The following is a 27,337-nucleotide window of genomic DNA, read 5'->3' as shown; positions in this document are numbered from 1 at the left end:
TTCTGATGTAACTGATGTCAGTGATTAGGACTGTGCTTCAGTAGTAGTTAATTGATGGTTTGATGGGCGTCTGAGAGGTTGGTCTGATACATAGTAACTCTTCAGAAAATAAGGTTGTTTCTTTTGGAATCATTTGCTTTTCTGTTTCTCTTTAAAGGAAGCTGTATAATTGTTTGAATTGATACAACCTTGTTACATCTTACCCTTAAGCCCCCATGGAAACAATATTTTTGAAGCACAGACAAAAGATTAATTTAGCCACTATTTGTCTTACACGAAGTATTTCTACTTCTGAAAAGCCTGTTGTTTTAGGGTTTGTTTGGATACAAGGAACAGAAATCAGCTCCAACTAGTTTAAGTAAAAGATTTGCTCTAAGGCTATAGGGAAATCTCACAGAACTTATTTGAAGAAAGCAGAGTTGGGCCTCACAGGAGTTGGCAAGGTGTCAGAGAGCCACTGTTCTCCATCTCGATCCTTCTAATTAGCTGTGACTGGAGATGGTGGTAGGGTGGTGGTTTATGGTGTGTCAGGGGATAGTTTCCTTGGGTGGAGAGCAAGAGGAGGACACCTCTAATTCATCTGAAAACGATTGCCTTTTTTCACAGATGTACTTAGGAGGGCCTCCAAAACTAATTAGCATCAAAGTGATGATTCTATTTTTAAATTTAAAAATATAAACAAATAAATATACATGTGAATGCTGAGGAATGCTTTTAAAATAACCCAAAGGTTTTTGTTTTCTTTTAATTTTTTTAATTTTGAAATAACTCCAAACATACAGAAAAGTTGCATGAATAGTACAAAACTTCCCTCGAACCCTTAACCCAGATCCCTTGAATTTTAACATTTAAATAAATGTTAACATTTAAGTAAATAAAGTCACATTTACTTTATTGTTCTCTCATTATAAAAAATTTGTTTCTGAACCATTTGAGAATAGATTGCATACACCATGCCCTCTTAAGTATGCATTTCCAAAGAACAAGCATTTTAGGTAACCAGAGTGGTTAAATTCGGGAAATTTAACGTTGATGTAATACTTTTATCTAGCCTATTGTCTATAGTCATTTTCATTAGTTATCCAAATTAAGACCTTTATTAGCATTTTTTTCTGGTACGCTAGCCATTCCAGAATAACAGATAGCATTTAGTTCTCAGGTCCTTATAGTCTCCTTTAATCTGGAGAGTTCCTCAGTCTTACTTTGTCTTTCATGACATTGGCAGGTTAATTTTTATACTTTGTCTTTCATGACATTGGCAGGTTAATTTTTATACAGAGTTTGTTTCTTCACAGTTAGATTCAGATTTTGCATTTTTGGCTACAATACTAGATAATATGTGATTCTTTATAATCTGAAGGCACTTGATGTTTTTTACTCCTTACCAGTATGCTCATTTTGATTACTTGGTTTTAAGATGTTGAGTAGTTTTCACCATTGTATAGTTAGTGTTTCTCATTTTTGCCACTATTAAGTAATTTGTGGAGAGACATTTTGATATTGTGTAAATATTCTGTTTCTTGTCAGACTTTCCTCTCTTAGACTTAGTGTCTACTGGTAATTCTTTCCTGAATAAGTTTTTGCTATGGTGATTGCAAATACACCAAGGTTTTTTTTTTAGCAGTTGTTTGTTTCTGGGTAAGTGGGATTGTGGGACTTTTATTTTCTTTCTGATTTTTCTGTAGTGATTTTTCATATAGGTTGCTTTTGTAATCACAACAAATGAGAAATTTTAAGAAAAGTAGAGATAATTTAGATAGTATCGGGTAGTATTCCAGCATAGTTTTCCACACGAATGGGATTTAAAATAGTTTCTTGAATGCTGGTCTAATTCGGAATTCAGAACACAGAAACTAAGTACTTAGATTGTCAAATTATTTTTTTAATAATGTAGTTCCAATTCCTCATTTTGTTTTTAGAATTGTTGATAAATGAGCCTTGTTACACTTGTTTAGGTTTATGATATGCTACTAATACTAGTTTGATTTCTAAGATAAGGCCGAAAATACGCTTTTTAATTTGGTGCTATTCCCTTTCTTCCATTAAAAAATCTTTCAAGTAATTTTTTTGAAGTAAAATACTTTTTTCTGAAATCACTGAGACAAGCTTTTTTTTTTTTTTTTTACATATATGCAAGTCAATACTGTTAAAAAGAGTTGGTGAGATGGTATATTTAATATAGTAGGATATCAAACATCTATAATTTAAGAACAAAGTGTATGATTTTTGGAACCTTGTAATTAAAGAAATATGCTCATTGTAGGAAAGTTCAGAAGGACAAGAAAGGGACAAGAAATGGAAAACACTTGTTTAGACTTTAATTACATTGTACTCCTTTTATCAATTTGGCATATTTCTGTTTCATGATAGCAAAATATTAGTAGTGAATTTGGATGATAATTTGAATGTCATACTGATTCAGACCCTGGGTAAAATATTGAAAGAAAACTATTAATTTCTTTGGAAATTCTCAGAAAGACTGGGAGAAGAAAATTTTGAAACTTGTGAATACTTGTAGAATGATTATATTTTCCAAAACTTACAATGTCCTTATGAGAAAATGAAGATGAGCTTATTTCAGAATAGTGAGCATTAATGACATGATACAGTGGATTCTTAGCATTTTGTAGATGCTTAATTGGTTTAAAACAGATTTGAATCAATGGTATCTGTCTTAAGAGAATGAAAGTTCACTTTGTAGCACTACCAAATCCTATTTATCCCATTGTTTTTTACCAAAAAAGAAAAAAAAAGTTTTGGGAGAAAGGTGCAAAAACAAGTCCCATAATGAACTAGAAGATTTTCTTTTAGGCTGGAACCACTGTCCTGGACATGTAAAGTAGCACCCTATTGATTGAAGTTAAGAAACTAGAGTTAGAATTGACTTATGAAATCTTTTTGTTAAATATTTCTCATTGTGGCCCAGGAGCCACATGTATCATTTACATGGAGTGCTTATTAAAATGAACATTCTTGGGCCTCATTCCAGACCTACATAATCACATCTAGTGGGGCCTTGAATTGGCATTTTAGTACTAGTCTCAGCTGATTTTTACACTGTTTCAGCTCTTCCCTTTTATTTTACAAGTAGACTTAACCCCAAGGAGGTTAAATAATTTTCCAAAGGTTATATAGTTAGCAGTTGATCAAAGATTAAAATTTAGGCCCTCATGCTTGATGCTTTATACTTTTCTGAGAAACCATGCTGACTTCCCTCTTGAGAAGCCAGGATACTATTTTTGGATTCTCTGAATGAAGGATGCTGGTCTTTGTGCAAAGTCATGTGACAGACTCTATATTTAGTGCTGTACATCCCAATTCAAGATGATCTGTTGATTTAAAGAACCCATGTGTTATTTGGATAAGAGTCTTGGATTGGAATTACAGCAATCCAATTTTGGATCAAGTTGTTATGGTGAGCCTTGAATGCTGGGATGAGTATTGACACTACAGGAGAGCTACTGAAAAATATGCTCTGGAGAGTGATGTACTAGGACGTGCTTATCCACTCCGCTCCCCTCACCCCTCCACACACACCAAATTCTTAAGGCTATGAAAGTAACATATGCTTATTAAAAGAACTCAAACATACTTCTTTAGAGGCACTATTGCATAAAGCTTAAGGGTAAAAACTCTAGGACCACTCTGCTTTGGTTTTATTGCACTCGAACCAGGTTGTGCTGCTGTGTGACCTTGGGCAAGTTACTTAACCTTTTCATACCTTGCTTTATTGATCTGCAAAATGGAGATGGTAATAGAGCCTACATTATAGAGTCATTTTGAGAATTCAACAACTAAATAGGTGTAAAATTCTTAGTAAGCTAAACAGCTGTTTCTGCTGTAGTTGTTTCAGAAAAAAGTGAGCCTCTGATTCCCATCCCTAGTGTTTCTCATATGCTGAGGTGGTCTCTATTTATAATTTGTGTTTTTTTCTGAAGTGTTTTGTGTAGATACTGTAGAAGTTTCTTTAACCTTCATTTAACCAACCTACAAGATTGCCATTCCTTCTTTAAAAAATACTAATGCCCATTGCATGTGGCATGATGTAAGCTACTCTGTGCTGCTTCCACTAGTTGAGTTGAATGCTCAGAAGAATCACATGATTGTTCACAAATTGGCTGATTCCATCGAACTTGTATTGTGTTTATATTATTTAATTAGACATTACATAAACCAATGATAAATGAATGAAGAGAGAATTGTTTAAATGAAAATTAAGTTAAATGCTTTGGAAAACTCGATAAAGGCAAATTGCTAAACAAAATTTTTATCACATTAGGTATATGGGTAAGATAGTTAACAGATAGATTATGGGAAAGAATAAAAATCTAGAAGGAAGTCTGCATTCATATTACCTCACAAGTGTCTAAGTGATTTCCTACCTTGAAATAATCTAAAACCCAAAACCATAGATCATGCATTATAGATATGATTTATACAAGAACCCAGATTTCAGTTAGGGGAGCCATACTCAAAGAGAACATTTTGGCTTGACATCAGAATATCAATAAATGATATTTTAAATTAAAAATACAGTGTTTAAGATATATATTTTTTATGACTTTATGTTCACCATTCGACTTTGATGAACTGACAAACTTCTAGTTCCTATTTTTTATATATAAATCCAGATTTCTTTTTTTTTTTTTTAATCCAAAAGGGGATGGATATTCTTTTTTCATTTAGTATCTTGAAAATCTAAAAATGCTCTTTTAGGATCTGATTCTGGTTTGTCCAGTGGAGCTTATAGATAGACCCTATCTAGATGAAATGGCAAATTTCAGATGTGTCTGGAGTTTAACACATACATTGAAGTATCAAAGTCCAGTAACTTTTGTTATTTTGTAAGGTTAAAATTATTCTCTTCTTAAGGACCATCTTAATTCTGATAATATAAGCTAGATCTATTTAGTGGCAAATAGATAAATGCCCTACATGTGAAAGCATCATGGTAGATACTAATTTTGGCTTGTTGGTCTTGCACATATTTCCTAAGGGAAGTAACTAATGATTGTGTTGGCTCATATTCCCAGGATCAGTTTGTGTGGTTTTTAGATTTTAGCTTGTGATTATTTGATGTATTGTAACCCGATTGCTTTATGTTAGTAGTAACTTACTATACATTAATGTAATAACTGCTTGATTTTTTTAATTCCAGGTTAAAACTGACAGATATTATGGAAATGACAATATGATTGTCATTTTATTGTATAATTACTTTGAGAATATATGTCTGAGGAACTGTGATATTTATTGTTTAAATTTAAAGTGATGATGGAGATTTCAGAAGAGATTCTGCTGGTATAGCTTCAGCTATCATTTACAGGCAGTTTAAAGTTTATGCCTCTTATCTCCTACAGTAAATGGTTCCTTAAGGATTTGGAGAAAAGTATTTCTAGTTCAGTCTCCAACTTCACATAGTAATTTCTCCATGCTCAAATGACTTTTATGAAAGTGGCCAATTAGCTCAGTACATGTGGATTATTTTTCACTTATATATAACCTCTTCACAAATCTTTACAATGAAGTTTGAAAGTGAACGAAGGTGTAGCCTGTCTCATAGCAAATACACTGATTATTTACAGCACTCATCAGTTCTGCCAACCTCATTCCTGACATTTTATTTTTCCCTTTATTGTAAACTTTCTCAGTGATTATAGGCTTTGTCTAAGGCTACTCTAAAAGCCTGTTTTGAACAAAATATGTAATAAGTTAATAAACTTCACATATCTGAGTATTTTTTCCTAATAGAGACTTAGATCTACTTCCACAATTCATATTTGAGGATAAGATACATAGACGTTTTTCTTCTTAAGCTTCAACTCTAGTTGTAATATGCTAGTTCTTCTATTTCCAGGTTTTGGTTTTGTTTTTCTATTTATATTAATGTATGAAGAGGAAGAAATTGATTGAGTTTATATCTTAGTGCTTGCTATATGGTAGACAATCTAATTGTGAAAGCTATACATATTAATAGCTGTTTCAAAATAATGTGTCAACATATAAACCAGTGGTTAAAAATATATATATGTTTTTAGGAGGTTACAAAGGGATGAGATTAGTATTGAATAAGTTTTATAGCTGGAACAATTTTTTGAGTTAACCTAGTCAAATTTTTATTTATAGATGAGGAACCAGTCCTCAGGAGGTTGATCCACTAGAGACCTCAGAGCTAGTTTTGTGACAGGGATGTCTAAGTTGGGAAATTGAGAAAGCTTCAAGGAAGTATTGGTACTTAAGTAATGCTTGAAGGTTTAATAAAATTTTTATTGAGTGGGGTGAATATAAGTATAAGAAAATAACTTTAGAAAATTTGAAGAGGATGAGCAAGGATATCTTATCAATAGCAAAAAGACTGGTATAATCAAAGGATTTATCTATTGGAAGATTAGATTGGAACAAGGTAACCTGATAACATCAAGCTTAGGTACTTGACTGTAATTACTGTGAGCTACTATCCTTTTTTGAAGAGAGTGGTTAGGAAACTAATGGGGTTTTGAAGCACATTTTTTTGTTGTTGTTGTTCAATGTATAAGTAAGTCTAAAATAGAGCACTGGAACAAATCCCCTCCCCATCCCCTTTTTGAGATGAGACATTCAGGTCATAGCTCAGACCTGCTAAATCAGAATCTTTGGATTGAGGCCTAGGAATATGTTGTTTCAATTGCCAACCCCGAGTATATGAAAAGTAGTAGCTTGTGGATCTATGTTTGAGAACCACTGGTTTAAAGGTCAATTTTGTTTCGGTCAAAAAGGATGGCCTTACCTGGTAGCATACATATTTAAAGGCAAACAAAAAGCAAAAATGAATCAGCTTAATAGTCTATGTAAGACTGAGTGACTAAAAATAAGTGCAAGGTTTTTTGTTGTTGTTTTCTTTGATTTTTAATTGCAACGATCTTTAACACTGCTTTTTGGAAGAGTATTTTTTTCTCTTCTGCCTTTGGACAAATGGAATTTACCAGTGAAATAAGTTTTTCATATCACATGTTGAGTCAGTATTTTCTTTTAGCCAATGATTTTCAAACTATTCCCCAGGAAACCTTAGGCTTATCATGGAACTTGTGTGTGGAGGATGTGCAAGCAGGGACATACCCTTGCCTCCCTCTTTAACTACAGACATTGCAAACATGAGGTACAAATACCCACCATACCCATTAGCAGACATTAATCACTTGCGGCCTTCTCCCATTATATCTGGTTGTGGCCTCCTAAATACACGCTTCAAATTGACCAATCGTTGGGGAAAGCATAGGAAAGCAAAACTATTTTTTCATCCTAGAATCAAAACAGATGCTTAGATTTCTGTGTAAGATTTTATTTGTAGGAAAGTTTCTATCAATAGTAAAAAAAAGTTTGAAGACCATTTTAATGTCATTTTTAAAATTAAATTTATAATTTTGAGATAATTGTAGATTCACATGCAGTTGTAAGAAATAATACAGAGAAATTCTGTATATCCTTTACCCAGTTTCCCTCAGTGGTAACATCTTGTAGAACTGAAACAATCATGACTAGAATATTGACATTGATACAATGCCCCCATTTTGTTCAGATTTCCCCAGTTTAATTTCTCCGTGTGTGTGTGTGTGTGTGTGTGTGTGTGTGTGTGTGTGTATTTCTCTGTGTTTTTATCACATATGTAGGTTCCTATATCCACCATAGTTACGATATGGAACAGTTACCACAAGGATTCCTAGTGTTGTCCTCTCATAACTATACTAATCTGTTCTACATTTCTATAATTTGTCATTGAAGAATGTTATATAAATGGAATTATACATTACGTGACCTTATTGGGATTGGCTTTTTTTTTTTTTTTCAATCAGCATAATTTCCTTGAGATTTATTCACATTGTTGCATTTATCAGTAGTTCCTTTATGTTGCTCAGTAGTGTTTCATTTAATGTTATTTTCTCATTTGGTAGTTACCACATAGAATATACAGCTTCAGAATTTTTCTTTTAAATCTACACAAAGTGTTATCTATCATTTTCTTTCGTTAACTTCTCTGACTCTGTTTTCTCCTGTCTCAATTCCCAACTCTCAGGACTGCTGAGAACACAATTTAAAAACTCATGTAGATAAGTTTTTTTTAACTGAAGGAAGTTTTAGAACCCACTGAAGTATGTGGCTTTATAGTACTCATTACTTTCCTACATAAAAGTAAGATTTTAAGGAATTTGGGAAAATGCGATTATTCTTAAGTTTGAAGATTCTTTTTCTTCTGCATTTGTATATTGAGCGGTACATTCTAAGGTATGTAGTTGTGGGCCTTGTAACTAGAAATCATTTTTGTTATATTCTCAGTTATGAATAAAGACTAAACTCATTCTAAGGACAATTTTGTGTGTGTATGAAAAAGAAATTGTACATTTATACCCGTAGACTGTGATATCAACCACTGAATAACTACTTGCATAAAAGGCTACATTTTACTAGATTTTACACTATAGTTTAGTGATCTCCAGTGCTTTGGCACATGACATACTATTAAAAAATAATAGCATTAAACTGGATAGCATTGAAATTATTTTAATTTGGGGTGGTGATGGAGGAGTGTACCAGTACTTTAACTGGTTACAGAATTGGTGTTTAGAATAGCTTCCCAAAAAACCTGAGAGAAAGAATAAGACCCCATTATATAATGCCAAACAAATGGTTCACTGTATCATAGTCATACATGTATTTTTTGAGTTAATGGACTTTATTTTTTAGAGCAATTTTAGGTTCACCTCAGAACTGAGTGGAAAGTAGAATTCCCACATGCCTCCTCTCCACACACAGCACAGCCTTCCCCACCATCAACATTCCTGATCATTATAATAGTACATTCTTTACATTCAGTGAACCAACATTGATACATCCTTATCAACCAAAGTGTGTCATTTACATTAGGGTTCACTTCTTGTGTTCATGTATTTTTTTTTAAAGGTGTTTCTTGATACTTTGATTCTAATCAAATCTCTAGTGAGCTAAAGATAAGGTAAACTGGATTGTAAGGTAAACTAGTGTGGAGTTTCAAAAATTACTGGCTGATTTGGGAAAGTGCTTTATGGTTTGGTGCTCATTGGTTAATATAAGGATTGCCATTGGTTTATTCTTTGAAGAGTTTAATCTTATCAGCCAATCTCTTTTGATAAAAGCTCTGTGAAAAGGATTTCAGGGTGCAGATGATCTATATATATTAATCATTATGTTGTACACAGATATCTAGTTTAAGAAAATAACCAAAACAGTATGTTTGGGGTTTGTAATAAAGAGGTTTGGCTGTTGACTTTTTAACTGAAACTACTTCTATTAACATTCTCTGAATATGCTGTCCAATACAAAAGCATCCTTTCTCCTTTACTGACAAGAATGAACTCTCGAATAGATCAGAAATTCTTAACAGTTTACTTGAATATTACAAGTATAATTACTGAGAATTGTTCTCCAATACTCATCTTTTAAGAGCTTTTTCTAAATATTTAATTCCCAGAAATTTTACCTGATCATTGTAGTTACACCTGAGTGCTACACACAATTCTTGAAACAATTCCGATATACTGTATTCTGTGATTATTCCTATTTACAAATAAAGAACTGAGGCTTTAGGAAAATAAGTAAACCTTATTAATAAGTGTCAGAGTATGAAAGTAGAAGTGTTGCTACTTTGATATTGAATTTAAGTAAGAACAGTTGTAATTGTATTAAATACGATAAGTGAAACTTTATAGAACAAGAAAATGTGCTTTTTGAACATTGAATTTTATGTATAGGTTTCCGTTTTCCAAGTAGGTTCACCAACATTAACCCTGACTACAAGAAGACAGATTTTTCTAGAGATTTTATTTGCTATAAAAGTGCTAGAGTGTAAGTTGAATTGGTGAAATTCTTTGTCTCTGGGAACCAAATGGTAATTAAAGGGAGAATCAAGTTAAAATTTAACTGGTTAGATAGGCGGTCTTTGCCTAACAAATAGTTCCATATATAAGGAATTAAATATACTTATGCATACATTAGTAATCTCAAATTTGGAGATTGTTTCCTTAATTTATAAGTTGCTTTCAGTTCAATAGTGAGGCATGTGTTTGTTCCTGAAAATAATAGGAAATTTGAATATCTTTATCTTTTCATTATGAGCTTTGCACCATCCCTGAAATATTTTAAAGACAAATTTTAGACTTTGAGCCTGTGCATCTCTACTTTTGTAATGTTTTAATGCATTGTTGTGGAATGGATTTAAGTGTATAAGTAGATCGGATTTGCAGGAGGAACAAGATGGGTTTTGTTATTGTTCTTTCATTTAGTATATCAGATGTTCTGGAGTGAGACACTTATGTATTAATTTTTCTGCTTTTTGGGAGAGGCAGCCATCAGTTTTTCTCCCTTAACTGTAAATTCTAGATTATTTATTTCAGCAATCATCTGGCAAATTTAAATTTCAGGCAAACTAATGTGTAGGTTCTGGAATCAGACTGCTAGGGATCAAATCCTGATTCTCCTTATTCTGTTTATTAGCAGTTGAACTTTGGATAAGTTTAACTTTTCTGCCTTATCTTAAAAGATGGGTAATAAATATACCCACACCATAGGTTCTTTGTAAGGAGAAAGCATTGTAAACACTCATTTTTATTAAAACTATTATAACCATTAGTTGGGGAGGTTTGAATAGCAATCAGGTAAGTGCTAATGGAGCACTGATACTAATATTAACCCAATTAAAGAAATACATAATTCATTCTGTTGTCAGATTTTTTTTTTTTAGATTTTTAGAATCTGATATTTGTTGTTTTATCAGGAGTAATTCATTAATGTACCTGGACTGTAAGATTATCAACCTAACCTACCTCCATTTCTAGTTGACGCCCAGAATAGTGAAATGACTTTCCCAAAGTTTCATTGGTAGTAACTTGGTAATCGACTGTGATCAACCAACCATTATTCTTTTTTTATACCTTAGTCAACTGCTATAAATAAAAAATCTTAAATGAATGAAGGTAGTATAATTTTTAATTTATAATGAATTTTCTGGTATGTGATCCCTCACAATTTCTTTTAAGTTTCTTTATTTCATTTCTATTAGTAATTCAGTTAAATTTGCCTGATTATTCTATTAGTGATACTTGTCCAAAATATAAACATTGATTCAATTTTAAATATTTGTTGAGCTTTGCATAAGGTGAACTTTTTGAAAGGTAATAATAAATGACCCTTTCCTCAATGAGATGATTTTAGATTGGGCACTTTTATTTGTAATTTTGGAAAAGAATTTCTCATATTTTTATCTTTTCTGTCTTCAGGTATCATATTCACCTTTTCAGTCGTATTTTTGTTTTCTGAATTTTTTAACATGGTCTTAAAAGCAGCCTGAGTCTTCTAGATTTTTTAATAGACTGTTTTCTAATTTAATGGCTTTTCTTTGCCTTTTACTTTGTTTTTCCTACTTTAGAGGAGTTTTTTTTTTTTAGTATTGTTGCCCTTGCCTTGCTAAATCTGTTTTTAATAATTGTTTTTTTACCAGTTTCTTTAGTTTGATTCCATTTTTATATTTAACTGTTGCCTTGTGTTTACATTTATTTGTATAAAAAAGTAAAGAATAAATTCAATCTTTTTAAGAATAGCTGCTATCTTTGTGTGGGCCCCTTTGGTTTTAGGTGCCATGTTAGACAGAAGTACCTATAATTTTATGCCATTTAAAAACAGCTCAATACTCCTATGTTCACTTGATTTCTAGGTCTATTCTGGATAGCAGGTTTTGTGAAGACATTTATTCTTTCTTGGACCTCAGATTTACCAGACATCTCATGGTATTTCCTTTTATATTATTTTTTAATGGCTGCCATTTACTCTCAATGTATTTTGTGTATATTCTACTTTTTTACTTGCCAGTTAGGTAACCATTTTTTTTAATTCACATATAAGATGCGAAAGCTTTGTGCTAATTGTTTGGATTGTATTGAATTGTTTTTCCTCTAGTTATGCCTGTGTTATAAGCTCGTATCTTTTCTGCTTACCACATTGGTTTTCTCTTTCTTTTCTTCTTATTTTTAAAGTCACAGTGATTTGACCCTAATGAATTTATGATTTTATTAAGTATCAACTGGGTGCGTGAGTTTTCTGGCTTTAGAGTTTTTGATATTAATGAATATTTACCAATTTGTGGTCTCAATAGACATGACCGCTTGTCTTCTGACCTCTTATGAGCAAATTACTGAGTTCTTATCTATTGAATCAAACTCAGAATCTCTGGTTCTGTTTCAGATGTGATGATTTGTCTGTATCTTAGGAATGAGTTTCAATGTTTTTAGGGAGATGAATTTCTGGAGGAGGTGTCATGTAGTTTTTATAGCACTTAATTGTATGGGTTGACAACTCATTTGGTTAATGAGGCCAGAGCTGCAGTTTTATCCTAGGTGCTCTAATTCATTCAGCAATCCTTGCGTAGTGCCTGTTATGTTCTGGGCACTGTGCAGGGTTTGAGAGACAGGCAGCAATCACACAAATATAATCCATTGTTTGAAATAGGCTAATGGCAAACTCATCACTGCTATTTAAAAACAGCTCAAATATAGTGTTTATTGAGGGTTGTATATTTATATAAAATTAGGTCACTATTAAATACATACTCAAAAATACATACTCTTAGATTGGAATATTATTCAGATACCTAAAAGAATGAATAATGGTTTAATTCCTGCTTTCCATTTTTTTCCTCTGGTTAAAAAAAAACAAACATTTAACAATGTTTACATAAAATACAAGATTTCCTAGGAATCTGCCATAAAGATAAGCTGAGTGGAAGAAAACTTCTACAAACTAGATGCTACCAAAAAGGAAGAGAATTTTTTTTTTTTTTAAATTGTAATTGTTATCTGTTGTTAGGGTCAAGTCTTCAGTACTTTAAAGAAATACAGAATAATTTAACTTTTGAGTAGAACTTATAGTTTTTATGTATATTGCTTGCATTTTGTCATTTAGAAATTTTATCATTTTATAGCTCTGTACGGGTTAATAAATATGGCTTTTACGAAGTAACTAATATGGTCACAGGTGCAGAAAGGAAGGTAGGACTTTTCCTTTTTCTCATTCTGCTTTAATTGTTTTTAGAGGACAATTTTAATTTCATAGCGCAAACTATAAAAAATGACAAGTAGAGGACCATAATTTATTTTCAAAAACTATTAGATTCTCTTTAAATGAAACCTAAAGAGTTTTTCTATCCACACATTTTTTTGTGATGAAATAAGAGCAACTCTTCTTTTGCGACTACCACTTATTAATTGCTAATATGTGTAATGCATTATACAAAGTACTTTATTTCACATTTGCTATTTCATTTTCTTCCCAGAATTCTTGTGAGGATAAATTAAACAAGGAACCTGTTGCTAAAAGAGGTTAAATAATTTGCCTAGTACACATATCTAGTGAATGTTAGAGAGGCTCTGATGCTTATGTTTTAAACTTTTAGGTGCAATTGCTTATTATTGTATATTTTTATTACAATAATTTGTAATCTAGTAGCTCCCCCCAGTTATAAATGGTTTAAAAGTAAAGTCTAGTTTTCTTGGAAAATTCAAACCACCATTACCACCTTATTTTCATATTTTGGTGTTTTCCCCCTTAAGGTATGAGCCCAAAGTCTGCATCATCTTTGTGAAATAAGAATTAACCTGAGTAGGTATTCTCAAACTTACTTGTAAAAATTAAAGATAAATATAAGAATTACTGTTTGAAGAAACTGCTCTCTAGTATTTCGGGTATAACATGACAGGGACAATTCTGACTGTTGCTCTTTTCCTCTTTATAGAATTATCAATCTATTTCGTTCCCAAGTTGTACTATATCATTGCTGAAAAGATTTTGAGTAGCTATTTCACAAACAGTACATATAACAAGTGTTATACGTGAATTTAGGTTTAAAAAATTGGTGTTGAAGCTGAATATATTTTTGTTACTATGGTGAATTTGTTTTAAAAAGTACTTCAGTTATATTAGATTTCTCTAATAATGGTCTGTATTAGAAATAGGGAGCACTCTCAATACACATGTATTTCTGTAGTAAACAATTGTAAAACAATTGCTTTTATTACAAATAAAATAGCTTTCCTTTTAAATATATGTAAACAGTAGAGTGGAATTGTTTAAATCCAGACTTTATCTCTTAAACTGAGCAACCTAGGTTAAATTATTAAACCTTTCTTGCTGTTGTGTTCCTCAGTGGTAAAATGGAGATCCCTGTTTCAGCATTATGGGGATTAAATAGATCATCCATGAAAAAGTTTAAGTATGGTGTTTAGTCCATAGAAAATACTAAGTATTTGTTAGTTTGTTATTAGATCACTCACTGAACCAAGACGACTTGTTTTGGGATACTAGTGCTACAAGAAATTCCGTTTTATCTTTCAAAATGAATAATAATTGTTGGTTCTTCACTAAGCAATATTGACATCCTAAATTCATTTCCTAAGGAAGATTATGATTCAGAAATTTTCTTTTGATCACAGTCATATAGCTTAATTCCAAAAAGTAAACGAAATAGAGAGTCCCTGAGCAAGTTCATGCTTTCTTCATGTATTTTACTTATTTCATGTATTTTACTTCTTGATACTTGTTGTAGTGTGACTGTTGCTAGGAATAGGAAGATGATTCTTAACTTTTTGTTCCTTTTTCTTTTAAACAGGGTTTGTGGATGCACTTAGATGTTTGCAATGAGCACTGTGGCTGGCATGCCCCAGTGTTTTGGATACCAATGCATAGGACTCCATAGTAATCGAATTTATCAGAGGCGAACGTCATGAGCATAGTGATCCCTTTGGGGGTTGATACAGCAGAAACGTCATACTTGGAAATGGCTGCAGGCTCAGAGTAAGTATTTAAATTAAAGGTATTTTGGCTAGGGAAAGGCAAAATATTTCATACAATTATTTTAGCGCAACAAAGCAGTTCTTGATTTACAATTTATATTTTTCTCATTTTAGACCCTTGGCTAAAATAAAATATCAGAAGGTTAAGGCAAAAATCCTTTCAACTAAAATTACTTTTATAAATAATTTTTGAGTCAAAATGCTGTATCTTTTTCTAATTCTTTTTGTCTTTCCCATTTGCTAATTGTTGACATCAAGAGAACATAATTGGTTGTTTTTTTTAGATTGTAAGATCTGTCATGTTTATATTGGAAAATAATTTGGTTTTAAATTTGAATCTTTAAAAAATGATAATATCTATTTAAAGACAGACAGTGTTGGAAGCTGAAGGATGGGAAGGTGCATGCTTATGTTCTTTGATTCAGTATAGAGTTGCTTAATGGGACCCTTATTGACCAGAAAGCTGAACTTAGTAGAATTTAAGTTTTTTAAAAAAGGAAATATATTTTAGGGCTCCTAGTCCTGGTGTACAGAAAGAATGAAAATACTGTTATTGATCTCCTTTTGCTAGCATTTCAAGTGGCCTAGAAGTATTTTCACCAGTCCCACTTCTGCCATTGGGAAGGACAGAGATGCTCTCTAATATTCCTATAATATACTAACTGTATAGTCAGTCTGTTTAACTGTATGATTATTATAATATAATTTTAAGAGCCATTATGTTTTTTTGTATGTATGAGTTATTTTTGTTGTAAAATAATAAGATTCCCAAACAAGGCACTCTTGCGACAGCCGCCCAAGTAGAGACATTACTAAGGAAGGAAAGAACCTGGAAGCAGGGCTTGAGAGGCAAGGGGTTTCAAGTCTAAGGTACTAGTCTTTCTTAATGTAAAGCATCTGATAGGTGCAAATCCATATCCGATAATAGCTATAGGCAATTATTTGTAATAATCAGATTCTTTGCTTTTTAAAAATATTTACCTCGCTAGTCTTTTTTTAAAAATTGGCATTTTAAGCAATTAATACAAGATACAATTTATGAAATGTTATTTATATACTAGATAGGAATTTGTTCAGTATACAATGTGAGATACACTTGTACCTTGTTTGACTGTCTAGTATGTGTACTATAAGGGAATTCACAAACAGTGAAAACCACATAATTATACAGTTAAAAAGGAATGAATAATACATTGAAAGAGGACAGTCTAGGAGATAGCTGTCTATTTTCTGTATTAAATACATTTATAGAATTTAGAATATAAATATGACTTATGTTATGGAACCAAATCTTTTCTGATATAAATATGGCCATTTTTATTATGGAAAATTTATTAATTTGTAGGTAATTACAAAATAACTATCTTTTAAAAAGTATTTTTGTGTTAGGAACTTTTTTTTTATATTCCACATATAGTTATCTGTCCCTTGGGCATGGTCCCTCACTTAGTGGACACAAAGTATAACTGGTGCCAATTTTTATTATGGGACAACCAGATTTTTTTTTTATTTAATTTTCAAACTTTTAAATTCTCTTTTTTAATATAAAACCTGGAAGCTTAAAAAGACCCTTGAATCACATTTTCCCCCCTTCCCACAGAAACATAAAGCTTTTGGAGCTCTTTTGATAAGAAATTTTGATATAATTAGCGTGTTGCTTCCTTTTATTTTCAGTTACATAATCAAAAGATACTATAGTTGTGTAAGTTGCAAGATATTGGGGGAAGGGTGCATGGGTCATCCCTGAACATTTCTTTGTTAACCTCTTATGAAGCTGAGTAATTATTTCAAAATAAAATGTTTTTTAAAAAGAGAATTACATTTTATTGTACTCATGTGGCTATATATACTATTATTAATTCTATGTTAGTTACTTTTTAAAAAAAGATTGTACTGCTACAATACAGTATATCACTAATTAATTTAAAATTTAGAAGGTACTCAGTGATTGTTTATTGAATGAATTCATGTACTTGACCAAATTTATTCTCACTTCTAAGGCTATAAAAAAGAAATTATTGAATCACTTAGAGTTCATCTGGTTTATCTTGTAGCATTTTATAGGTAAGAAATTGAAGATCTAGTTCAGGGTCTATGAAGAATGGGTTTGCTAAACTCTAGTCCACTATTTCCATACTTGATAACATTTGCTCTTGGACTATTATGTGTCTAAAATAAAACTCATTCCCACCAAGTCCAGTTTATTCTTTGTTACATATTTGTTTTCTTTTCATCACTACGTTTTGAAAAATCTTGGATTTTGCTTTTCCTTTGGAGTTAGGGATCTTGTTTTTTTACTACTTTCTGCTCTATATTACCTTGCCAAGAGTTGGCTCTCCCTGAATGTTTGAACTAAAAAGAATGGTTTTAAAATACTTTAGGAATAAACCACTTAGCAAATATTGATTAGCAAATATTGACTATGATTTAGGGATAACCATTTTAATAAGAATAAAATATTGTTGCATTAGCCTAAGTTTTATCTTAAGCAGTTGTAAACATTTCCACAGTCAAATTTAACAGAAGATGTTTTATTTTAAAATAACTTTTAACTATACATAGCATTAATAAAAACAAAAACCTAGACCTTGGTGAATACAAATAGGAGTTGAAACCAAAGGCTGTTGTGGAGACTCTAAGATACTCTAAAAAACTGCATATTAGCCACTTGTAGGTCTTGGCAAGAAGCTTTTATCTGCATTTTGTTTGTCTTGAGATTTGAAAAATACTAATCACAACATAACATACAAAGGTTAACATTATGACTGACTGTTTTTCTCACTAGCGCCCGGCGTAATCCTTCATACAATTAAAAACATGGAGAAGTAATGATATATTTAAAGGGAAAGCTGAGTGAAGTATAAATATTTTTTAAAATTTGATTAGCAAAATGACTGTAACTGGAATAATGGCACCATCTTTCTTACCAGGAAGCTGTATCTGTAGTGTTTTTTGATTAACTTGCATGTCCCTATAGACTAATACTAGAAGTAGACTTCTTGCTTCTAGCATAATTTCAAAGGATATTAACAATCCACGAGAAAGCACCTTTTGGATTATCATTTATAAGCATCAGCTATGTGGAATGTGTTGTACTAGAGGTTCCGGTTACAAAGATTAAGTGTAAACTTTTATCCCTACTCTTAAGGAAATTATATTCAGTTGTCAAGTCAGAACTCTCGATCATAACTGTCTGATAGAAATGTGCTGTGACTCGTGTACTTTAGAATTTTTCTAGTAGCCATATTAAAAAGGTTTTTTAAAGGGTGAAATTAATTTTGTTAAATATTTTATTTAACTGAATATATCCAGAGTATTGTTATTTTAATGTAAAATCAATATAAAAATATTAATGAGGTATTTCATGTTTTATTTTTCACACTAAGTCTTTAAAATCTGATATATACTTTATACTTCCATTACCTCTCAGTTTGAACTAGCCACAATTTAGGTGGTCAGTAGCACATATGTCTAGTGGCTACTGTTTTGGATAGAGAAGCTGTAGACTAGATAACAAAGTGGTAGGATTTCAGAGGAGAAAGGAACAGAGAAGCCTAGGCTAGCTATGAAAGTTGTAAAAGTGAGACCATAGCAATCTTTATCTTTCTGAATATGAAAGACAAAGATATAGCTATGAGGTAGATAATTGTTATTCTCAGTTTATAGGTGAAGAAATTGAAGTCAGAGAAGATAAGTGGCAGAGGCAGAACTTAATGATATGTTGATTTTAGGCTTTTTCTATCATAGCTCCTTTACTTAAAAAAATGATTTATGTAACATAACTACTTTGTTTTGATAATATGGTTCATGTAAGTAGTAGTTTCAGTTTTAGAAGAGTAGTAAATTTAATATTATAAATGACCGCATGTAACAATGATGTTTTCAGGTCTTTGCTCAAGGATAAAGGAGTATAAAAGAAAACGTAGACTTCATCATTACTAACTAGACAGGAAAGTTGAGCCCGAGTGTGGTTGTTTGTTAGAACTGTATTTTTTTTTTTTTTTATCCTAATAGGTAGAAATTACCTCTTCTATTCCAACCATCTAAATTCCTAAATTGATTAAATAAGCAAAGAAAGACAGGAAACATTTTTGGAGCCAAAAAGTAGGAAGAGGTGTAAATGAGGAATGTTAAATTTCTTCTTTCCTAGCCTTTTTTAAAAAGAAAAACCAAATTTCTGTTTTCTCTCAGAGATTGGGAACATGATTGCTAACATTATATTCCTTTTAATATTGCTACTGAATATCTCTTGGTAGCATTAGAAATCAATTATAATGAGCTTTTACATAATTAGGTATATTTTAGGATGCGGTGGACAAATTAGTAAATGTAACGTGTGTAAGTTAGAGGTGAATTATTTTGGAGGAAGTCTAGTACTATGCCTGGCAACATAGTAAATGCTCATTTGTTGACTGAGGAGTAAAGAGAATCAGTTTTCACTTTTGTTCTGCCACTAACATACTACTGAGCACACACAAACCACTTATTGTGAACTTTGGTATCATCATTTGAAAAAGAAGGCTTGGATTGAAGTATTAATGTGATTCTTTCTGACTTCAGATTTCTGAGATTCAGTACATTTTTACCACCTGTATTTTGCTATGGTATTTGATATTAAGTAATTTTAGTGTCACTAGAGCCACCTGCTGACAGAATTTATTAATTTGTTGAAGTGGTTGCATGCTTTTAACCTAAATTTACATATTGAAGATACTAAAATATTTTGTGTATAATTAAATGTTTTAGTAGCTTTTTACTTGTTCATTTTTCACTAGTGCTTATAATTTTTGCTTATGATTTCTTTACACTTTTTTACTACCAAGAAACTAATATTTTTGGCTGCTCTCGAAGGTGTTTATTTGCTTATCTTAGTACTTTCATTTATATGTGGTTTTGTTTTAATATTCAAAAGCTTGTTTTAAAGTATTCCCCCAGCATTATTTAGGACTGTTCTTAAAATGATGCTGAATTTCTCATTTGTTTCATACTTAATCATAAACAATTTTTCTTCTAATTTTTTTTACTTGTAATACTGAACACAGAGCTCATTCTATCCACACAACTGTATTAGTGTATAATATTTCTTAATCATCCCAGCAAAAAATCAGGCAGGTCTTATTCCCTTTGCACAAAAGAAATGCAGCTCAAGGAGAAGAACAAACTTACCTAAGACTGCATAATTAATGAAAAGTAGAGGTAGGTTTGAACCCAGAGTTGCTTGGCTCCAGATCCATGCTGTCACATAGGTCAGAAGAGACAGATTTTGTTAAAGATGAGTTAACTGAAATAAAATGCCATATGTGATAAACTGAAGACAATTGTTATACCAAACCTGTTCTCCATTTTTTTAAATTTTCTGTGCTATTTGATGTGTACAGTTTTAATATGTCTTTAAAAAATAATAGGTTATAACAAGGATAAAAAAATGGACAAGATTTGATCACAAATCTGAAGGAGCATATGGAGAACTCCACCGAGATCTTTTACACCCATTATTATGACAGGGAGCCATTCTATCCATGTGCCATTACTGATACCCAAGTGTGTGGTATCGAATGTTTTAACATTAAAAGTAAAATTAGAGGTTTCACCTAAAACACTAGTTTAACTTCTTATTAAAATCTATATTTTAAAGGTTTTTACAGGGAGGAAAATAAATTTTTGATGAGAAAGAAAAATTATAAAAGTCCAATTTCTGAGTTATTAGAGCTTATTCAATTATTTTGAACTGTTCTTTTTTTCTAAATGCCTCTTTAACGTAACGGTTGGCACTTTTCTCTTTTTAGGTCTTAAGTTCAGTTCAACTAACTTAAATGTCTATATTAAAAATATATAATGTGGGTTAAGTGATAATTTATGATGAATTTTTAAAGGATAAGGACATTTTGATAGAAACATAAATTTGTAAATTTCTTAAGTGGTTCTAGAAAAACAGCAACATCAAGTAGATTACTGTAGATAAAATGGTAGTTGTTTTGCCTTCTAGTTTTTGACAGTAATTCAGAACTACAACACATTTTCATTTTTAAGAATAGAAGTATGACATAAATAATTTTAATGACCAAAAATGTTCTCAATATGTGTAAAGTTTGTGAAGTAATGAAAATTAAAGTGGAATACATGTAGGATTACCAGAACTCAGGGCTTTATGCAACTCTAATAAAGCGACATACAGTACCATTTATAATACAAAAATAAGGTAAAGCTATTTACCTCATTAAGTCATAAATAGCAATCTAGTAAATTCCACAGGAATAGTGAGGACAGTTGCAGTTTGGTGGGAAAAGTGCTAGACCAATTTAAGAGATCTGGGCTTTATTATTTTCTTTGATATTTTAACACCGTGTGATTTAGAATTAAGAGTTCATTTTAGAAATATGGAAACTGAGACCCAGAGTGGTTATATGGAATGTCCCAAGGACACACAATGCATTAGGGCTTTAATCTAGTGATAGATTTAGGGCTTTAATCTAGAGTTTGTGACACTTAGATCAGTTATCTCCTGCTCTATAAAACTAGTCTCTCAAATACCTCTAGAACTGTTCCTGTCCTACTACACTCTGTCCCACACTAACCAGAATTTAGCAGCCGATCCTCTACCCCTAGCTCATGACAAAATTGTTTGGGGTTCCAGGAATTGCCCTCCACACTATACCGTGTATCTAGTCTCAGCAGGAGCAGATCTACTACTACCAGTTCTAGGCCCAAACAAATCATCTTCCGGTGTAAGGAAAGGAAACCACACCCTGACACTCACTCCTTTGGGGCCAGATGCAAACTACCACATCTTTGTTCTACCTGCTTACTTTACTAAATCTTAGCAACAACATTTCTTCTTCAGGCCCCCGACTTCACCTCTAGGGGTCAGAGATAGAGTCTGGGAGTGGCTAATTTAGATTAAATCTTGGCCATCTGTCAGTTTCATCTGTGCCTCCCTCCCATTCAGATGCTTGAATCCTCTCCTTTCTTTTCCCTTTTATTAATTCTTCCACCTGCCTTGGTACAATTTTGCTAATATTGCTTTGACCATGCTACTGTCACACTGAAGCTAATGCATAGTTCTCAGGCCTTATATAACTTGTTCCGTTAGCAGGATTTGATTCTATCGACTCTCTATACCTTTGGCTTTAGTGAAATTGTCCTTTTGTGGTTTTCTTTTTTTTTAATTGTAAAATATACATAACATAAAATTTACCATTTTAACTATTTTTAAGTATACAAATCAGTGGCATTAAGTAGTATCACAATGTTGCGCAGCCATTACTACTATTTCCATACTTTTTTTATCATCCTAAACAACCTTGTATTCTCTCCAGGCCCCAGTGCTTGGTAACCTCTATTTTACTGTCTTTATTTGCCTATTCTAGATACCTTATGTAAATAGAATCATAAAATATCATTTTGTGTATGGCCTGTTTCACCTAGTATAATGTTCTTAAGGTTCATCCATGTTTTAGCATGTATCAGAATTCAATTTTTATGGCTGAATAATACTCCATTGTATAGATGTACCACATTTTGTTAATCTGTTCATCTGTTGAGGGACACTTGAGATGTTTCCACCTTTTGGCCATTGTGAGTAATGCTGCTGTGAATATTTGTATGCAGTATCTGAGTCCTTGATTTCAGTTCTTTTGGGTATATAATTTTGGAGCGAAATCACTGGGCCATAAGATAATTCTATTTAACATTTTGAGAAGTCGCCAAACTGTTTTCCATCTGGTTTTCTTTTTATGCCTTAATCTCCTTTTTAAGTGTCTTCTCCTTTTTCTTAAATATTTATGTTTTCTAGAAGCCTGTACTTATCTTACTTTGTAAGCTGCCCTGGAGATTTCATCCACTTCTATAGCTTTCACCATTTCCTATATGCCAATGACTTCCAAATCATCCTTAACCTTATTCTGTCTCATGAGCTCCACCCATCTTGCCCTCCTCATTACTAGATCTCTTAATTTAAATGTTTCATGACTATAAAGTACATACTTGTAGAAAATCCTTTTTTACTTTTCAGATTACTTTGGAATTTAAAACTAAGTTTAGAGTGAGGGTTAGCATACTTTTTCTGTAAAGGGGCAGGGATGCATACTTAAGACTTGGAACAGTATGGTTGCTGTTGCAGCTCAGCTATGTTTTACATACTCTCTGAGTCATAAAGTATGTATAAATAAATGAGCATGACTATGTTTCATTAAAACTTTTTACAAAATTAGGCACCAGGCTGAGTTTGCCTCAGGGATCCTTGTTTGCTAACCTCTTATTTAGAGAAAGTGAATCTTGAGAAAATGCTTTTTCTAATAAAAATACTATTTTTCTCTGATTTCATTGGCTTAAGCAAGTACTACTAGTTCAGTGGTATGACTTACTTTAAAAATATAACAACTCAATAGGAATTTTGTATTTATTAAAAATATTTATTGAGGGCTTATTATATACTATTTTCAGTGTTGAAGACACAATTCCATATTTAAAATCCTATATTTATATTCAGATTCTGTTTTTCCTCTTGTAAAATGGATAAAACATCACTTTCTTATTAGAGTCTTATTCTTCCACTTGTCCTCTTCCCTTTTCAAGATCTTAATACTTCACACTTGCCTGCAGTTATTCCACATATCCTGAATCTTGAATTTCTCTATTAGATCATTTCCTGTCTCATATAACTATCTTAAAACTCCTGCCCCCTGTTATTTATTATTCTATTTCTCTGTTTCATTAGCAAACTCTCTGCAAGAGTTGTTTGCATTCAGCATCAGGCTGCACAACACCGCTATAACTACCTATGTTGTCAAACTAGTTGGTAGGCTTTTATAATTCGTATAGATTTCTAAGAATTTGATATAAATAACCATTCTCTCCTACTTGAAAGTTTTAATTCTCTCAGCTTACCAAGCCACTTTTTCTCATTTTTTGCTCGATCCTCTGCCCCAAATCTTTTTTTTTCTAGGCTCATCTTTTCCTTGAAATAATCCCATTTCTATCTAGTTATTTAAGCCAAAACCTTAAGGCATTCGTGATTGCTTCTTTTCCCTCACCATCCACACCTAATTCATTGGTCAATCTATTTCTCTCTCCAAAATACATTTAGAATCAGTACAGTTCTCTCTATTTCTAGTCCAAGTCCTGTCATTTCTTATCTGGACACTGCAGCAAAATAGTCTCTGTTTCTTTTTTCCCTTCTACAGTTCCTTTTCTGTGTAGAAGTTAAAGCGATTCTTCTGAAGCGTAAACCAAATCATGTATTTCTCCCAATTGAAAAACTTCCAGAGGTTTCTTGTTTCACTTAAAATCCTAACTTCTTTTGGCCCCAAAAGCCTTACTTCTCTAATCTCTACTTGATATTCTCCCTTTGGCCTACTATTACTCCAACATTGATATTATTTTCCATGTTCTTTTGAACATTCTAAATTTGTTCCTGCCTCAGGGCCTTTGTACTTGCTGTTCCCTCTGCCTGGAATATTCTTCTTTTGTTTATAGCATAGTCTTAGCTGAGCTCAAATATAACTTTCCAGTGAGGCCTTCCTTCTCCAACTAAGATAGTATCTGAATAACTTTTCTGAAACCATCTTGTTTTATTTTATTATTTCTTTATCTTTTTACTCAAATCCAAGCTTCATGAGTACAGACACATCTGTTTTATTATATGTTACTGTCTCTGCAGCACCTACCACAGAGCCTGGCATATAGTAAGTATTGAGTCATGAATCATTGCTTGACTGTCTCTTGGCTAATTATATAGGAATGATTGATGAAAGCTAATATCTTAGCTAATTCTATTTTGGTTGGTTAGGAGAGACAGAACTAAAGCTACAAATATTTTATAGCCTCTCTATTGCAGACAGATGTAAAAGATAGAATTGAACAAAATTTCTCTTGTATGTAAAAAGAGTCTCACACAATTGGTGTGATTTCAATGAGTTGAATGCTATAGTTTTTTAAAGTAGCAGTAGCAGTTCTAGTTAGTGCCTATTTCAGGAAGCTGGGAAATACTTAAAGGCAATAGGAAACTAGCAGAATTAGAATAGTGACTAGAGAGAGATTGAAATTTATTACATACATTGTGTGAGTGACTGTGTATAGATCATGATAGAATACATGAGGACAGAATGTAGAAGGAGGAGGAATATAAAATTCTCCAATATAAGAATTTTAACAAGTGATTGTATTTTTTTTTTAAGTGATTGTATTTTGTCCAGGAAATTGTTAATCACATTCTTTGTAACCTATGAGGGATTAAATGGTGGAATTTCTCAGTTCATATAGTTAAAAGGAGTTCAAAATATAATTTTATTTTTAAAAAGTTCAACTCAGGATCCCTCTTTGGAAGCTGTACAATGATGTTCTGTAGATCAAAAATAGACACTTCAAACTGATTTAAGTTTTGTGTGGCTAAACAGCCAATAAAAGATTGTTTTAAATAAAACAGCCTAATGAAAGGTTTCTTTCAGAATTCATGATAGTCTATTAAGGGGAAAAGTAGATTCAAAGAAGTTTGGCATGTCACATAATAACTAGAAATTAAATGGGTGAAAAGATAATTTGAGTCATATTCAGCAAATAACACCAAATTTGGTAAGGTTTTAAAAACACATTATAAGAAGGAAGTCTGCTAGAGAATTTTTGGGAGCTTCTTGTTGGTAGTATAATTGATAAATTCAGAGATTACTAAGAGTTCAGTTTTCTTTAAGTAATAAAATATTCAAAAGTCTTTTATTTCCACATTGTCATTGAAAGCAACTAAATATCGGATGAATCTTTAGAGCGGTTAATGTACCGTGTTTTCTACCTAATAAAAAATTAGTGTAGGTAAATCTCTAAGGTGAATTGGTCCTATACTTGATAATTGAAGGAACTTAAAGGATGAAATGACAATATTATTAGTTGTAATAGCAAGTTGTACATTTTCATATTCCTTTCTTAGATAAAAAGGTTACCAGTTTGGATCCTGGCCACCATACGCTCATGAAGATCACTGTGAAACTAGACAGAGTACTAAGGTTTTCAATGAAGCAAAGAACTGAGCAAAGTAACTTGTTTGTAAATGGGAATGGATGGAGGAAGGAGTGTTGGAGAGGTGGTACTTTTTACATACACTGATCAGTTTCAAGGCTTCTCTTGAATCAACTAAATCTGGGAGAATTATTTACAGATTACTCAACCTCACAATTGAAGCCTTCAGCTTTATCTTGCCATGCTGGTATTCTGATCACATCATTACCTTCCTTGGGAGGGAAACAAACCATTAGTTCACCTCTCTGTAGTTTTTCAAGATGAAAATCGTATTCTTTAGCTGGATACCCAACCTACTTTATGAACTAGTCTTTGCCTGATTTATCTTTCCTCATCTCTCACCTTTCCTCTATAACTCTCAACTGCTCTGAATTTTATCAATTCTTTTTACTCTGTGGTTCCTAAACATCAGTGAACATAAAAATTTAAAGTGCTTATCAAAATGTAGATTTCTGGGCCTGATATTTAAGATTTTTTATTCATTTGGGTAAGTAGAGCTGTAAAAAATTTTAACATGCACTACAGGTGATTATGATGCTGTTGGTCTGTCAATCATGCTTAGAGAAACATGTTTATAGGTGTCTAGCTGTTGTTATCTCTGCATGTATGCCTTCTGTCTGGAATAACTTCTCCACTTTTTTCACCTATTTCTTGGGCTGGTAACTTGTCATTTTTTAAACTTGCTTAAATATGGCTACTATTAGGAAGGGACCCTGTGCCAACCTCTAATGGCATTAATATAGCATTGATATACTTGCTTATTTTTCCCATACATCACTTTCTTGAGAAGGACCACTTCTTTCACTTCTTTATTTTTTTAATTTCTAGCATCTCAGTGGCTTCTACTTAATGTGTGCTCATATGTTTATGGAATGAATGAAAACTGTATAATTTTAAGTTCTTGAAGGCAGAGACAGTATCTTATCTTTATATATCTCATAGTCCCTGGCAAACATTAGGCTTTCAATATTTGTTTAATATGTGCTAGTCAAACATGTCTGTGGATGTAGTCCCTAGGGGGTTCTGAGTAATAGAAAGTTTTAAAATTTTGTCATTTTAATTTTGAGCAAGAAAACGTTTAAGTATGTTTAGAATCATCCTGGATGACTACTAGTTATCCTGAATACTGCCATGAAATTTGTGCAGGTTTTTAAATCTGTGTTCAATGGTGTTGGTACACAGATCACCTAAAGTTCCCGTTTCTCTAAATCCAAATCTCCAAAGAAAAATACTCTTCTATTACAGGGGTTTGTATATTAATTCTAAAAAACAGCTAAATAAATAAACACTATCCTGAAGTCTGACTGACCTCTCCATGCTCCTTAAAGACTCCCTATGCCATTTTTTCCTATCTTTTTGCATACGCATGCCATATTATCTTTCTCCATCATTACTGGCTTTTTAAATTAATTTTTTTAAGAGAAGATATATTTGGTATAAAGTTCATATGTTCAAAATCCTGTATATCTTTCAGGAGCATT

The 27,337-nt window shown here is 32.2% G+C and overlaps 1 protein-coding gene across 3 annotated transcripts in view; it reads left to right on the top strand.

Moving 5' to 3' along the window:
* The window catches only part of KMT2E (lysine methyltransferase 2E), a 79,121-nt gene that overhangs the window by 5,987 nt on the left and 45,797 nt on the right, over window positions 1-27,337 (top strand). The window contains exons 2-4 of one of the 3 annotated variants that reach the window (XM_011372530.2): window positions 11,720-11,792; window positions 12,983-13,049; window positions 14,666-14,850. In XM_011372530.2, the coding sequence (XP_011370832.1) occupies window positions 14,780-14,850 (71 nt within the window). In that variant the 5' untranslated portion in view covers window positions 11,720-11,792; window positions 12,983-13,049; window positions 14,666-14,779. The remainder of the gene's footprint in view (window positions 1-11,719; window positions 11,793-12,982; window positions 13,050-14,665; window positions 14,851-27,337) is intronic. The other 2 variants (XM_011372528.2, XM_011372529.2) reach the window with 2 other exon arrangements.

This window comes from Pteropus vampyrus, unplaced genomic scaffold (genome assembly GCF_000151845.1).
Source record: "Pteropus vampyrus isolate Shadow unplaced genomic scaffold, Pvam_2.0 Scaffold208, whole genome shotgun sequence".
Classification (NCBI taxonomy): Eukaryota; Metazoa; Chordata; class Mammalia; order Chiroptera; family Pteropodidae; genus Pteropus; species Pteropus vampyrus.
The sequence above is the reverse complement of the archived record's forward strand: the minus strand, read 5'-3'. Positions and strand labels throughout refer to the sequence as shown.